Below are 16,037 nucleotides of genomic sequence, written 5' to 3'. Positions count from 1 at the left end.
GTGGCGGTTGTTCCTTGGTGGCCACACACAGCATGTTTTTGTTACAGAATAAATATTCAAGACCAACTTGTGCCACCTCTGTCTTAATACCCAAAGAAGGCCAAGCCTTGTCCTATCTCCTGCCAGGGGTTTCTCCAGTATGTAACTTGAATTGCTGGTTTTTTATTTGCTGAGCTCTGTTGTAAGCGGAAAAGAAACAAGGACAAAGTGGGCAAATTACATTAAAGCAGTCACAACTGTTTTTAGTGAATTGTATAAAACAAGAAGTAATGATCAAGTGTGACTGAACAAGATTGGGTTGTCGAAATTTAGAAGTCCCAGGCATAGTCATCTTCATATGTTTGGAGTGCCAAAACCTACGGACATTCACACAAACAGTTGTGACTATTTTAATGGAGTTATTTTGGCCATTTTGTCTTTTCCTCCTTTCTTTTCTGTAGTACTTTTAGAGGTGAGTGCCTATTTTTGTAGTTGTGGTTACAAGAATCAGTGACAGCACAAACACACAGATTTTACAAAGTGTTCCTCTTTGAGTGTCTCTTTGACTGGAAGGTGACAAGGCCCAGTTGCGTAAGTTGCTAGAGTGGTGGCATTTTTTCCTTTCTCAGAATTGTAACTTGTACAGTCACCCCCCCCCTCCGCCATCAGAAAGTGATTGCATAGTTCTTGCGCTGCCTTTATCACTTCACAACTCTTTACTTTGTGTTCTCTGCAGATACACAGATGTGATTGACATTGTGCAGGCTCTCCAGACTCACCCCGATACTGACGTGAAGGCTTCTTTTGTCATCGGAGCCGTCACAACTTGCATAGAGCCACTTAGTTGCTACATGGAGCACAGGTACAGTTTTCAAGTCCTAGCAGTTACAGTGTGGGAACTTGTTCATGTTGCTATGACTAGAGATAAGGTCTAAACTTCTGCAGCCAAGGAATGCAGATTCTACACATTTGCTTGGTCAAATTAGGAAAATAAAATAAATTACTCATTATTATTATTATTTTATTTATTTATATCCCATCTTTCTCCTAATGTAGGAACTCAAGGCGGTTACCAACAATTTAAAACAATACAAATTAAAAACAATATAAAAACTTTAACAAGCATAAATATAAAGTTCAAAAGCAATTAAACTTAAAAAGTTAAATCATTACACGTTAAAATTATTAAAATGTCATCTGCTTAGATAAGAGTAGCAAAGAGCCATTTTTATTTTTAATAGCTTGCTGTTGTTGTTAACTTTTGCTTATATCCTGCCATTTCCCCCAAACCAGGAGGCAAAGAGGCTTAGAAATTAATTTTATTATATTTAAAACATTCAGCTAATCGAGATTGAAAGTCTTTGCAGAAGGAAAGCAAGGAAGGGGGCATTCCAGAGCCTAGGGAGCAGTCGCTGAGAAAGCCCTGCCTTGCATCTCCATGCTTTGTTTCTTTCCCACATTGACGGATGAATAATTCCAGTGACTTTTCCCCCTTCTATGGGAGTATGAAGGTCTCTATTAGTGTAAACTCTAATCACACTTCAGATTGTTGAAAATTCATTTGCACAAAAAAATGTTGTTTATCTTTGTGTGAAAATGTGTTATTTAGTCAGGACAAGAGATGTATTTTCTGCACAAAAACTAGTATTTTTTGTGCAAGCTGCACTGTTTTTAGCATGCGGATACTGCTGTTTGTCTACGAAGCACATTTTCCATGCAGGAATTGGGGTACAATCAGCCTTCTGTATCCACAGCTTTATTTATCAATGGATTCAAGCATGCATGGTTTGAAAATATTTTTAAAAGTATAAATTCCAAAAAGCAAAGCTTTATTTTGCCATCATAAGGGACACTATTTTATTATCCCATTGTATTTAATGGGATTTGAGCAGCCATGGATTTTGTTATCCATGGGGGGTCCTGCACCCAAATTCCAGCAGATACCAAGGGCCCACTGTATTTGCACTATGAGCATATATATTGTGTAATATAGTTATTAACGCACAACAGTATTGTTTTTGGTGTGTGTGTGTGTGCAGAGAACGTGCCATGCATTTTCATTAAATGAACTAGTTCAAACTGTTCATATTGTGTCCCTGTTTCTGGCAGTTTAGACTAGCAGGAGATGATATGATTGGAGCAGGGACAGTTGCTGGAAGGCAGTGACCCAAAAGGACTCAAAGAATGGGTAATCACCTGGGCAAAGTCTAGCAGAAAACATCTCTTGCTCAGACTGCATCAAAGTCGGTGGTATCTTGTACAAGTGCACAGCTGGTGCACCTTCCATTTCACGTACCCTGAGTACAATTTGTATGGGAGAGGAGTTTATGGGGTCATGCTGGTTGCTTTAGAACATTTAATAGTTAAGCATGAAGGATGATCTTAGCTGCTCTGTGGCCCCACAATGATTGTTTCGCTGCAGAAACACTGGTTGTTTTGCTGCAGAACAAAACTCTTGAAAAGGTTGAGTCTACCTTATCCGAAATCCATGAGACCAGAAGTGTTTTGGGTTTTGGATTTTTTGGGAGCTTGGAATATTTGCATATGCATAATGAGATACTCTACAGATGGGACCCAAGTCTAAACATGAAATTCATTTATGTTTCATATACATATAGTGTGAAGGTAATTTTATACATAATAGTTTTAATAATTTGGTGCATAAAACAAAGTTTGTACACATTGAGCCATCAGAAAATAAAGGTGTCACTATCTTGTCCATCCATGTGGACAACTTTGGATTTTGGAGTATTTCAGATTTCTGGAAAAGGGATACTCAACCCGTACTTCCATGTGAAGGGCATTGACATGACTCACTGAACACATCCCTACCCAGTACTGTGGGAACCAACATTTATTTCTGATCATTTATATTTTGATTGAAAGGTTAAATAGTTTGAACACAGAACTTGGCCTTAGCTTTAGGCTTTGGGTTCATATTCTACCAAGAGCCAGTAGAAACCTCTACCCTTTCCTTTCTCTCCCTTTGGTGTGTGTGTGTGTGTATAGATATACTGGCAAGAGTGGTAGTAGAATGCATAGATTAGTGTTGTGTATATGCTTTGCATGCTTGAAAGGACAAATTTTATCCCTGGCATCTCAGTAGTAAAGGACTTCCCTGGGAAACAGGCTTGGTTCAGACCTTGGAGAATTTCTGTCATTTAAAGTGGATAATCCTGGGGCTGATGTAGCTTTGCATGCTTGGGAAGACAACAGATGCCACCTGCCTGAGGTCTTAGCACTAAGATTTTCATGCTTATTCATTTTATTTTACAGGTTTCTCTTCCCCAAGTTCCTGGACCAGTGTTCACAAGGTAAATGCTCTTTAAAAGTCTCCTTGTGGGAATAAAAATGTATGCCTTTAAGGCACTCTGGAGAGACTGCTACCTTGAAAAAGACTAATAACTAGTCATATAGCAAGGTTGAAAAATACATGACAGGCCTATGCATGGCAAGAAGTAGGTAGCAGTTGATTTGTGGTGCATAGCTACAGCTCAGGGCAAGAAAGAGACAAGGTAAATCTTAAACACTGAAGCTAAATCCCTCCAAATTGGAAGGATTTTAAAAATCTAGTCTCTTGGTCTGTTTCCTGCTTGTGTTTCACTTGGATGCTTAAAATATAAAAGAAGAGAGAGGACTCAGCATCCTCAAGAAGAATAGAGCACTGAATGGAAAGAGAGACACATGTTAAAGTGTACATGTCAGTTAAACTTTATAACAAAAGTCTCAAGTGGATACTGTAGGTTTATGTGCAGGTAGTATACTTGGCTAATGCTACAGTCATCACTGTAGAACATACAATGAATGAGTTTTGATGGCACTGCCTTTTCAAACCTGTTAAAGCAGCAACATGCTCATAAAAATCACAAATAAAAGCTGTGATCTCAAGAAACAAACCCTCTGTCCTCTGAGGCAGTCTTGGAACAAAGCAATACATCTTTCTATTGTAGTTTTATGTTAAGTGGTCACCACTGGATGCCTGAGCACAGCTAGATTTTCTTTGTGGTGGTGGGAATCGCCATAGCCTTCAGACGTCAGGGAGAGGAGGATATTAGAAGACACTTGCAGCTCACTTCCCACCTATCTTTTTTCCTCTCTAGCAAGGGCCTGTTTTACGGCTGATATGGTTTCAGGGGGGCACATTTAGTGGTGAGTGCCTTCTTTTAAAATGTTAGTCAATTTTCTTCTGCAGGTCTGGTGAGCAACATTGTCTTCACAAGCCATACCTCCGAACAGAGGAACCCTCTTCTTGTTCAGCTCCAGAACCTCATCCGAGCTGCAAACCCTGCTGTTTCGTTCATCCTAGCTGAAAATGGGGTTGTGACAAGGTAAAAGTTGTCTTCCTCTGTGTACAGAGACCTGGCTGGCTTCATGGAGAGGACTGAGAGTCTCGTTTTTGTTATGGTTATTTTATCTAGGAGTTTTAAAAGTGGGAAACCTCATCTGCTCTCTCTTGGGTGCCACTTTGCAGCTTTGATCTTTTTCACATTGTCACTTCCTTTTGTACAGTCAGGTACTCTGAAACATTAATTCCTCAAGTGATTTCCCCCTTTGTCAGCCTGATAAAGTGGCTGGGCGCTGCTCTCTGTCTTTGCACAATTGCAGAAAAATGCTTTCACAGTCATTTTGGGTCTCGAAGAAATGTTCAAGGTTCCTAGACTTTGTCAAGCATTATATATCTCCAGAATTCAGAAACCTTAGAATCCCATAATAACAAAACCTGCAATTGGGAATGAGTGGAACTAAAATTTTTTAGTATCAATGCATTTCTCGTTTCTCTGATTACAAATTCGTTTTGGCCTGTGTTCGTGTCTGAAGGTGAAGGTGGCAAAATTTGTCCAAAAAACGTTAACCTGAAAATTCTTAACAGATTTTTGGGTGCAGTTTTCCTAACAGATACTTTTCCCAGTGATCACGGCATTTGCAAGTTATTATCTCCCTCTTATAATTTGCTTTTAGGTTTGCTTTTTTAAATTAATATTTTTGTTGTTATAGATCAGATTGCAAAACTCTGGGGAAAAAATATAGATTGCAGTTTGCAAATGCAATTTTGGTTTGTTTTCAAGCTGGGTGGGTCTGAATGTATTTGGTTCGTACAAAGAATTGGACCTGATCAATTTCTCTTACAGTTCTACCGGGAAAGAACATTATAACAGCAAGCCAGAAAGCACTCAAGTCTGCATGATTTGTAATAGAAAGTAGGGAGTAGGCTTAAATGTAATGCTGCATCCCTGCATGACCCTGATGGTTTCAGATGTTTGGGGTAATAAGAAAATAAACTTAAAGGCTGATGTTTTCTGTAAATAAAATTTTGTTCCTTCTTCCTCTAGGAACGAAGACATTGAACTTATTCTCTCTGAAAACAGTTTTTCGAACCCACAGATGCTGACAACTCGCTACTTAACATTTCCTGGCTGGCAAGTATCTCCTTTCGGCAAAGTCTTCAAGGACAACATATTTTAATAAACATTATGAAGGTGTATTAGATTTATTTACCCATCCATCTAATCTCTGCAGTTAAATCACTTTGTTAATGAAATGCAGAGATGAGATTCTTTGACAAATTGATTCAGTCCTTTATTTTATTAAAACATTTAAAATTCATCCTTCTTCCTCACTGATACTATGGCAGTGTACAAATATAAGAGAAGCAATAAAATATAATTGGCCAATTGCATTTATGTAATCATGTAACGTTTTTACTTAATGCCACTGAAAAGGTTTGTGGTTCTTGAAGTTCAGGACTGTCAAAAGTGAAATATGTTTATTTCAGGTTGCTGCTGCTTCAGACATTTTTTAACCTACTCCTCATTATGTTCTTGAAGCATAATGGCAGTAATAGCAATAGTGGTGTATAACTATCAAGGAGAAACAGGAAAAAATCTGCTCTATCAAACTGATCATACACTGTGGTTGGAACGAGGCTGAGTCTGGAGAAGTGACGAATACCTCCACATTTTAAATCTTTTTTCCTTCCTTTTCAGGTATGATGGCAAATTTCGGGCAGGTTCAGTCTTTCCTCCAATGGTTCAGATCTGTGTGTGGTTTAACCGCCCTTTGGAGAAAACACGATTTGTGGCCAAATGTAAAGGTAAAAAGCAATTTCATGGTTATCCTTGGAGAATGTGGCATGCTAAGCATTTGAAAAGAGTTATTTTTATAACGTTGAAGTCACCTGTCTAATTTTGCTTTCCAGTATAATGCATTACAGCTTCTGCAGAATTAATTCTATGGCAAAATGTGTATTGCAAATTGACCTTGTACATAGCAGCAGCCATACCTAATCCTGAAATATGGGAATAATCTCCTTTTCTCTGTGTGTTCTGCATTTTGAAACAGCACTGAAGTCCTCCAATAAGACGAGTCCTTTCTCTGGAAACATATACCACATTTTGGGCAAAGTAAAGTTTTCAGGTAATGAATAAACCCCAGCCTCACTGGGAGACGCTGCTTTCTCATGTGATCTTTTGAAACTTTTTTATTTTTATGTTGTTTTTCTCTGTAGAAATATGTGTCATCTTCATGCTTGGCTTAAATGTAATTAGCGGCCATTGAACCACAGAGCGTTCTGGGCTGTATCCAGTGCTAGACTTCTGTTTGCAGAAGAAGAGAATCCAGAAAAACTGGAACGTGTTTTCTCTAGCAAAAATGGAAGTGAGAGAGAAGGGCCAAAATCTGAACAGTGCTGCATTTAGGCTTTTGCATGGCTCCGCACTAGAGATGTTAACAGCCAACAGTTTTGTCCCCACAAGCAAAGAATAATTTCTGTGGTTTTTCTCTCTGCTCCAGAGAAAACAGATGTTGCTGCCTAGTAATTGCCTGGTATTCACACAGCCCAAACTGTTTCGGGAAGTTGTACTGCACAGTAATACACATCGGTTTTTGTGTGTGAGAGTTACAAGGTTTTGTGAAAAGCAAAAAACACTGTTTTCAGACACCCTCATGTTTGGGGGGGGGTTTGAACAAGCTACTGTTTTCTAGGCAAAACTCAACAATTTTGCATAACAAAAATCTTTCACAGCCACTGTCTTGTAGAGAAAACTGCAGTCTTATACAACAAAACCACGTGGCTATTTTTTTAGTGCAAGATTGCTGGTATTTGCATAACAAAAATCTTATAGTCTGTTGTACGCCGCTTTGATTGCTTGGCAAAAAGTGGGATAAAAATTTAAAATTATTTATTTTATTATTTACTATACACATAAAGAAATCTTACGGAAAAGCCATCTACCTTGCACAAAAACACACACATGGCTGTCTGGAAACAGAGGATGGTTTTTTGTGCCAACGCACCCAGTTCTTACACAACATACCATATGTATTTCTGTGCAGAAACATCTCCCAAAACTTTAGGGCATTGAATACCAGGAGAAAACTGCACAACATTCTTGCCACTTTTTAAATTCATCTTGAAAGGATTTCCCATGTATCAGGAGAACCATTTTTTAGCCTGGAAACAAGCAAAGGTGAATATTCTTTCCATCTCGAGTCTGTACATATTTGACTCCTGAAAATAAACATTGAAAAGGTTTTGAAAGCTCCGGTCCCAAAATGGAAAAGGCAGGCAGCCTAAGAAGGTGCAGGTAGTTTAGGAAAAGGAGAGATCAACCAAAATGATTAGGCTGTTTTATACTGAATTAGACTGTTCATCTAGTCAGCTCATTTCTGCCTTCCTCCAACTGTCCCGATTTGGCAGAGACAGCCCCAGTTAATTCTCTGTCAACCCACTTTTTTCAACTGCTTTTCAAATGTTTCTGTTTCTTTCCTACTCTTTCTACTTTCTCCCTTTGTCCTCAGCTCAATTCATTTGCTGTGAGTGGAGTTCAAAGTGCCAAAGTAGTTTGCACTCAATTAAATCAGCAGGCAGGAGAGGAGAAGAGAAGAGAGGACGGATTCTTGCCTTTCCCAGTTGGCTCAGGCAAAGGCAAACTGCTCCAGCCACTCCTAGCTTATCTGTACTTCTTCTTTAAGAACTTTAGTCTTCTTGACCACACTCTAATGCTGCTTGGCCACATGAGTCCTGGTTATCATCTGTGAAATACTGGATGTTTTGTGCTGCATGTTGCTACTGGTAGCAGCAGCATTGTAGTGCCTTGATTTCCCTTGGAGGAGCTGCCAACTGGGTGCAAGGGCTAGTTTAATTTTTGGAGGTATCTTTTTAGGTCAGTATATGTACTGTGATCCTTCCACATTTGTTGGGGCTAGGGGTGAAGGACCCTGGGGATGTGGAAAAAATGCAAATAAAAAATCGCTATTCTTTTTACCTAAGATACGACCTCCAGTGCAACTCTGTGGTCAACATCTGCCAGAAGTTGATTGTAGAATCATGCTGGAGAACGTACAAATGCCTAGAGAAATGTTTTCTCTGGAAATGTCTAGGTTCTCCAGTGCAACTCTGTGGTCAACTTCTGGCAGAGTTGAGCTGGAGGACCTCGAGATTCCTAGAGACAACATGATAATCAAAACTGGAAATGAGGAGAGCCAACTGTATACATTGTTCAGTGAGTATTGAGGAATCTCTGTATGTATACAAAAGAGAGGGGGGGATCTCACTTAATTTTTTTCAGCAGGCGCCCATGTGCTTACTGAGAGCTGGGTGCAGTTTGAATGCCTTTAATCCATTATCTCCTATTTGTCTGCAGCAGATTCGGATCGGATGATAGAGGTGTGCCACAACACATCTTCAAACTCCTTAAGTCTGGTGCCTGTTCAGGAAGGGCTGACCCCGTCTCCTCCTGATTCAAGAAATGACAGCCGAGACCACAGCGGACCTCAGGAGTGCTTCCTGGTATTTGTCGGCTGTTCTCTGAAAGAAGATGAAATAAAAGATTGGTTGAGGCAAACAGCAAAGCAGGTTTGTGTCTCAAGCAGAGGTTCCTGGGGTCCTCTCTGTTCATTAGGCTTTCTTATCTGTAAAAGCACCTTGCCAGGCTATGCTTGGAATAGCAAAGATTTCTTGATAGATTGATCAATTCATAGATTCATTCAATCATTTATATTCATATCTCCAATAATGGGACTCAAGACCAGCTTACAACTTATTGAAAACAATACAGATCGGAGCTATCCAAAGACATCAATGAAAAATCTAAATTTATTTATTTATTTGCTTACTTACTTCATATGCCACTTTTCTCCCAGGCCACAAACCAAGGCATTAACCAAAAGTTAATGTAAATTGTTGGTAAATTTAAATCCATTAAAATTCATTAGAGGACTATATGCAAACTAACAAAATAGCACAGTGCAGCTTTAAAAGCCCATCACTGTCAGTTTCTAAAAGCCTGATGGAATGTGTTTTAACTTGCCACTGGAAGGAGGGAAAGTGGGGCACCATCCTACCCTCCTCCCTCAGAGGGAGCTCCAAAGTGTGGGAGCAGTCACTAAGAAGGCCCCCCCTCTCTTGTTCTCACCAAACAAACCTGAGAAGGTAATAGGACAGAGAGAAGAGCCTCCTTGAAGGTCTTAGTGCTTTAATGGGTTCATGTAGGGAGATACAGTTCTTTAAACAGCCTTGTCCCAAGCTGTATAGATTCATAGAGTGGGAAAGGACCCCAAGGGCTGCCAGTGCTGGAATTCAAAACAGGGAATAGGAAGCCTCCTGACAGGTGTAGTAGTAGTAGTAGTAGTAGTAATAATAGCAGCAACACCAATTATTATTACTATTATCATCATCATCATTATTTCTTCTTCGCCTCTCCCCATGGATCAAGATGGAGGATGACAACAATCAACAAACAACATCAGTTCAAACACATCACCTAAAACACACATCTATTTAAAAGGACAAATAGGGTGTATGCATATTAAAACAATACACATCTACAATTCATTATTTAAAATTCACAATTTAAAAACCACCTGGATAAGCCTTCCAGAAGAGACTGGTCTTTAATGCTCTTATTGTATTCAGCTGTTGAATCTCTTCCATTAACAAATTCCAACTAACCTCTCTCTAAAAATGAAATTGCCACCTTCAGCAGATTTAGAAGCAATCTGTATGGATATTGGGGAGACTCTAGGCTTTGTTCCTTTACCAGATGCATCCAGTGGATTTTAACCATGTCTTTGGCTAAACTAAAAACCCATATTTCATAATGGTTTGAGTGTTGGACTATGACTCTGGAGACCAGGGTTTGGTTTCCAGCTTGGCCCTGAAACCAAACTGGGTGACCCTGGGCAAATCACACACTCTCAGCCTCAGGGGAAGGCAATGACAAATCTCCTCTGAAGACAGTTGCCAAGAAAACCCTATCATAGGTTTGCCTCAACGTTGTCATAAGTCAGAAATGACCTGAAGGCACACTACAATAACAACAACTGGCCAAAACTGCCAGTCTAAATGAGCACCTTATTTCCCAGAAGGTGTGGTTGTGCATTGTCACTTTATTGTGACAATGGGGCTTTTGACAGACTGGAATAAATTGGGGCAGAACAGAAATACTGATGTGCAGGTATCTTGGAAGCTCAGTATGCAGTTTCCTAAAATAAATATGCATCAACCCCATTTGCACATAAAGGATGCACTTTCTTGGAGGCCTGACATTTTAAGAACATTTTAAAATTCATAAACAGCATTTGAAACACCATCACCACAATCTAGCAGCTGTGATTCAGACAGTGTTTGTCAGTTCCTCATATTTCATTAAAATGTATATCTGGAACTTTAATTAAGTTAAAAACTTGATTGCTTTACATTGATATATGTCATATCCTTTAAAAGGTGTTATGCTTTCAGTTGTGTGTTTTAGTGGGACATACTCTATAAAGGAACTTTTTTAAAAAACAGCGTAACAATTGATTTGAGGTTCTGTTAAGGGATTCAGTTTAGTTGGACAGAACTAGGATTTGGCTTGGTGACCCTGAATGTAAATACTTAGTCAGAAGGTATTGGGCACTATCCTCTTACCCACATTTCCTCCTTCAGGAAAATGGGAATAAGGACGAGGTACGAAGAATGTACAAAGAAGCTATAACCCCAGACATAAAAAACACCGAAGTTCGTAACATTCTAATGTATGCAGGTTTGCAGTCTCAAAGGTGCATAGATATTAGCTGAGAGAGGCCAGAATCATGCACGGCAGAAATAATGAAGTTTGACATCACTTCAGCTGTCAAGGCTCAATGCCATGGAATCCTGGGATTGGTAGTTTGTTAAGACACCAGAGCTCTCAGGCAGCGAAGGCAAATATATCTCACAAAACTACAAATTCCATAGCATTGAGCTATGGCAGTTAAATCTATGTCAAACTGCATTATTTCTGCAGTGCAGATGCAGCCACAGTGTAGGTTACATACCTTTATGTATACTTAGGTAGAAGACATGCTAAGATAGAGTTTTCCAAACTTTGGTTCTCCAGGTGTTTTGGACTTCAACTTCCAGAAGCCCTAGCCAGTTGGGAACCACAGCTGCCCTGACTTTGCAAGACCTGAGCAGGGCTGCTGGTTTCTTGCAAGTCTCTCATTCATAAGATCTCCATAGGTCAAAGCCAACTTGACCTCAAATAACAATAAAACCTTTTCTTATTCAGATATGTTTCTAAGTTTTAACAAGTAGACCATGCCTTCCTCCCCATTTCCACTAGCAGAAAGAAAGGAGTGTGCAAGTACTCTTGCTTCTGTCTGTAACCTGAAAAATAGGTGTTTTTTTTCTATATCTGCTTGAAGGAACAGGGACTTAATATTACCAAATAAAATAATCAAAGAGCCTGAAATCAATGGGTAAGAAAGCATTCGCTCTACTGATTCCATATGTGTGCTCTAGTTGGGACTAACAGTTGACTTAGATCAACCTGTTAAGTGATACCTTGGCATTTCTCTGGTCCAGGTTCCTATTATTATTATTATTATTATTATTATTATTATTATTATATTGCTTTCCCCCAAAATTGGGCCTCAATGTGGCTTACAATCTAAAAACACAGTACATTAAAACATATAAAAGTGACAGTTCAAGTGTCCAACTCCTTTCTTTTCTGACTTAAATATGGCCATCATGTTCAAGGCATTAAATTGTGTTTCTGTGTGTTTTTTTGCTCTCTCCATCCCCGACACAGAAACCACAGAGGAAAGCTCTGAAAACTCGGGGCATGCTGACCTCACAGGAGATTAAGAATATTCACGTAAGTGTGAGCTGTTTGATTTGGGATACTTCTTCCCCGTTCAGTAATGGGAAGGCGATTTCATCTGGCGACAGGTCCCTCAAATCAACAGGCAGGACTGAACCGTGTGGAGGCAGGGGAAGGCACAAGGCAGACACTCATTCCCTGCACATCTCCAGCTCACTCTAGAGATGTTGGACTGTAACACCCATCATACCCAGTCAACAGGGCCAGGGGATGATGGGGAGCAAAGTCAACCCTGCAAATCCAGTATGATTCTAGGAACATCCCCTGCAAAAAGAGATTCCACCCATGTGGCTGGCAGCAGTGAGGTGGAGGCTCAGAAAGCCCCACCTGCCCCAGATTGTTGTGTTGAAGCTTGTCACCAAGTTCAGATGTCCTTCCACCCAGTTGACCCACAGTTTGATTGTAGTATGGCCGTTCAGGGAGCAGAGCTGTGTGTTGCAACTGTCGGGACATTGCCTGCCATAGTGGTGGGGTCCTTTCTTACCTCTTAGCCTGTCATTAAGCAGATGGAGAGTGGGGTTGTGTCTGGGGCCTTCTGTCTTGTTTGCACTGGCCTACTTCATCTCTTGGCCTCTTGAACCCTGGCCAAAACTTCTAGGGTGTAATGTATTCAGTTCAAAATTTTAAAGAAAGTTGGTTAAAATTTTCATAACTCTCTTAAGAGTGAAAGCCTCCTTTCCTGCAGCCTCAGTACTTCTATGGTCACAAGGACCACCAGACCTTATGGACAGAAGCCTTACTATATCGGGGAAATCATGAGCCATCAAGGAGCAGGAATATCACAAATGAAACCGTTTTAGCCCTGCCAAAAATTTCCTGCGTTGAACACTGTTGCTTAGCTATGCATAATCCTGAGACATGTTCTATCAGCATTTCTGACACAGAGAGCTGAAATATGAGCACTTCTTTCGGCAAGAAGAGAACAGTTCTGAGCAACCTTATTTCCTTTCATGCAGGTAAAACGCCACTTAGATCCTCTTCCAGCTGGCTACTTCTATAATGGGACACAGTTTGTGAATTTCTTTGGAGATAAGTTGGATTATCATCCATGTATCCTTTTGCTTTTAAAAAATATTTTGCTTTTTGTAGTATGGTGATCATTTTTTTCAGCCTGTTTCAAGCTGTAACCCACAAGAAGACATACACTGTCTAAAAACAGTTGGGCATCTGTAGATAGTTGCCTTATACAGGGACTATAATGTATGTATATTGGCATGTGAATGTTCCTGTCTATCAGCAATAACCCGTCCCTGCCATGAAAAAGCCCCTGTACATGTAGTCACTCTCCTCATCTGTGGGTCAAAGGAAATGCTGTGTGTAAATACATGTATGTATGTATGTGTGCATTGTTGTTGTAGTTGTATGCCTTTAGTCGTTTTTGACTTGTGGCAAACCTTAGGCCTATCATGGGGTTTTCTGAGTCTGAGAGTGTGTGACTAACCCAGGATCACTCCGTGGGTTTCCATGAATTGAACCCTGGTCCTCAGAGTCATAGTCCAACTCTCAGATCACTACACTATGCTAGCTCTCTCTCTCTCTATGTATATATTCTACTAATTTTTCATATCATGGTCAGCCACCATGGTCAATAATACAAATATAGTTCCAGAGCCACTCCAGTTAAATGTAATGTGTATCAAAATCAAGTCACAGTGAGTCAGTCTAAATCAACATACATTTTTGCTGAGCCCTGTAAACCAAGTTCATTTCTGAAGCAAATGTGATGAGGGGATACTGTATAATTTCAGACTTGTCCTTTCTTCCCTTTCCTTACATGTTTTAAAGTCATTTGTTTGTATCAAGCCAGTGTTGGCATGAGTATGTAGAAGAGTTGGTACCTCAAATTGTGTAAGAGATCTATTTGACATAGCACATGCTTTTCTTCGTCTGTGCATCTTCCATTCGTTTTTTGAATGTTTTGTAATTTGTTACTTGAAAAGATGCACATGCTTAATTAGTAAGTCTGATTACTGAGGCAGAGGGGGAAATGGGTTAATCATAAGATATGTGCATTCCCTTTTAAGCCCCAAGTGTTGAACTTAAAGCCTCCACTGGTCATCTTCTGGCAGCAGCTCATTACCTGTTCCAAAAGCCCTGTGGTGTTAACAAATGTCAGTATGCCGTTTGCCTTTCAGTAAGTATAGCTAAAGAATTCTGTTGACCTTACCACTGGGCAGAGCAGGGAGGGAAGTGCATGCTGGCTTTCCATCCTGGACTCAACAACATTTATTTGTATCAAGCAATTTGTCCCAGGTCTCTTACATTAGCCTGATACAGCCCAGGTATTGGAGGACTCTCCTATCTCTAGTGCAGGAGTAAAATGGAACAACTGGCACAAATGTTTTTTGTGTATATCCTATGGAAAGGGGTAAAGAGCCAGTGTGGTATAGTGGTTTGGATGTTAGACTACAAGTCTCGAGATCAGGGTTCGAATCTCTGTTTGGCCATGGACCTTGGGCAAGTACACTTTGCCTCAGGGAAGCAAAGGCAAACCCCCAGTACAAATACTGCAAAGAAAGTCCAGTGATAGGGTCGCCATAATCTAGAAACAGCTTGAAGGCACACAGCAGCAACATGCAGAGAGGTGCCATTTTGTCCTGCTTCTCAGGCAGAACAATTGAGATGAGCCCAGCATTATGTTACAGTTAGGACAGCCAGGTCAGGGGATCAGATTCTTTTTATATGAAATACATTTTGTCTGTCTGTGCCTTACTCCTTGCACAAGACCTAAGGAGGCTGAATCTATGAATGTATGTCATATCAAACGGCCTTGTACTAAGTCACATTTGCCCATCTATCCCATTGTTATCTACTCTGACTGGCGGTGGTTGTCCAGGATGTCTGGTAGTGGAAATTCTTTCCCATCAGTTGCTACCTGGTCCTTTTAACCAGGGTTGCTGGGGACTGAATCTTGTATTTGCTGCCTTTAAAGCATGTCTTCTGCAGCTGAGCTGATGGATATGAATCTGGATTCATGCTGCTACAAGTACTACCAAGTTTGTGTCCAGCTTCTGTTTGCTTCAGTAAAGATAGAATCGTAGAGTTGGAAGAGACCACAAGGGCCATCCAAGATTGTGCAAACTCTTGTGTATTATGAACATGTTGGGTGGGTAGGATAAGATTTTGGGTTTTCCATCTCAGGTACTCCTTTAAGAAGGTGCCTCAAGTTAGTTTCAGCTTTGTGTTGCCTTGGTTTGGTTACCACCATTCAGAAGAATTTATATTCCTTATCAGTTTTGCATCAGTAATGGACCAGTTCATGAATGACTACTTGGAGGAAGCAAACCGCGAGATTGAAAAGTACAACAGAGAGCTGGAGGAACAGGAGTACCATGACCTCTTTGAACAGAAAACCTAAGCAAAGCACCTGTCAGTGGTATTAAAAAGGCACAGAACCGTTAAATTCTGAACTGTTAATAACTAAGAAACACTTTTCATCTTTGCTGGCTAAGAGAGAAACGTAAAAGTGGAAAAATCCATTTTCAACTGGTATTTTAATATTTACGCACATAAGAAGGTTTGCATCTTTAAAAGAAAAAAAATCCAACTATCTCGGCAGCATTTAAGTGTCATTGTGTTTTCATGTAAGCTGAGTTCTATAATTTTAGACTTATAAGTAGAAATATGAAGTTGGATTTTATATTTCAGTCATTTATAGAGCTGTATCTCCTAGACTGAGAAGCTGGCCTTGAGTGAGTTTCTTCTGATGTCCCACAACTGACCTTGTTTGTGTTCTGATGTAATGAGAAATATATTCATGGTTGTTGTGCACTTGTGTGTCCAAGAAATGAGGGAACACACATCCTTTTGAAAATCATTCTTTCCTAACATGTTAGTTCATGGTGGTGCTCTATAAGCAGAACCACTTAAGAACTATTTTTAGCCAGCATGGTGGCTTTGAAGGCATTCCCAATGCGAGAAATGGGGGAA

The 16,037-nt window shown here is 40.0% G+C and overlaps 1 protein-coding gene across 6 annotated transcripts in view; it reads left to right on the top strand.

Moving 5' to 3' along the window:
• DNAAF9 (dynein axonemal assembly factor 9) overlaps window positions 1-16,031 on the top strand; it is an 88,109-nt gene extending 72,078 nt beyond the window's left edge. For 5 of the 6 annotated variants that reach the window (XM_042466743.1, XM_042466741.1, XM_042466745.1 and 2 more), the window contains 10 exons: window positions 716-841; window positions 3,256-3,293; window positions 4,172-4,307; window positions 5,310-5,396; window positions 5,964-6,070; window positions 6,319-6,393; window positions 8,622-8,833; window positions 12,036-12,101; window positions 13,064-13,157; window positions 15,353-16,031. In XM_042466743.1, the coding sequence (XP_042322677.1) occupies window positions 716-841; window positions 3,256-3,293; window positions 4,172-4,307; window positions 5,310-5,396; window positions 5,964-6,070; window positions 6,319-6,393; window positions 8,622-8,833; window positions 12,036-12,101; window positions 13,064-13,157; window positions 15,353-15,465 (1,054 nt within the window). In that variant the 3' untranslated portion in view covers window positions 15,466-16,031. The remainder of the gene's footprint in view (window positions 1-715; window positions 842-3,255; window positions 3,294-4,171; window positions 4,308-5,309; window positions 5,397-5,963; window positions 6,071-6,318; window positions 6,394-8,621; window positions 8,834-12,035; window positions 12,102-13,063; window positions 13,158-15,352) is intronic. The other variant, XM_042466742.1, reaches the window with a different exon arrangement.
• Window positions 16,032-16,037: the final 6 nt, after the last annotated feature.

This window comes from Sceloporus undulatus, chromosome 5, assembly GCF_019175285.1.
Source record: "Sceloporus undulatus isolate JIND9_A2432 ecotype Alabama chromosome 5, SceUnd_v1.1, whole genome shotgun sequence".
Taxonomy (NCBI): Eukaryota; Metazoa; Chordata; class Lepidosauria; order Squamata; family Phrynosomatidae; genus Sceloporus; species Sceloporus undulatus.
This window is presented reverse-complemented; position numbering and strand designations above follow the sequence as displayed.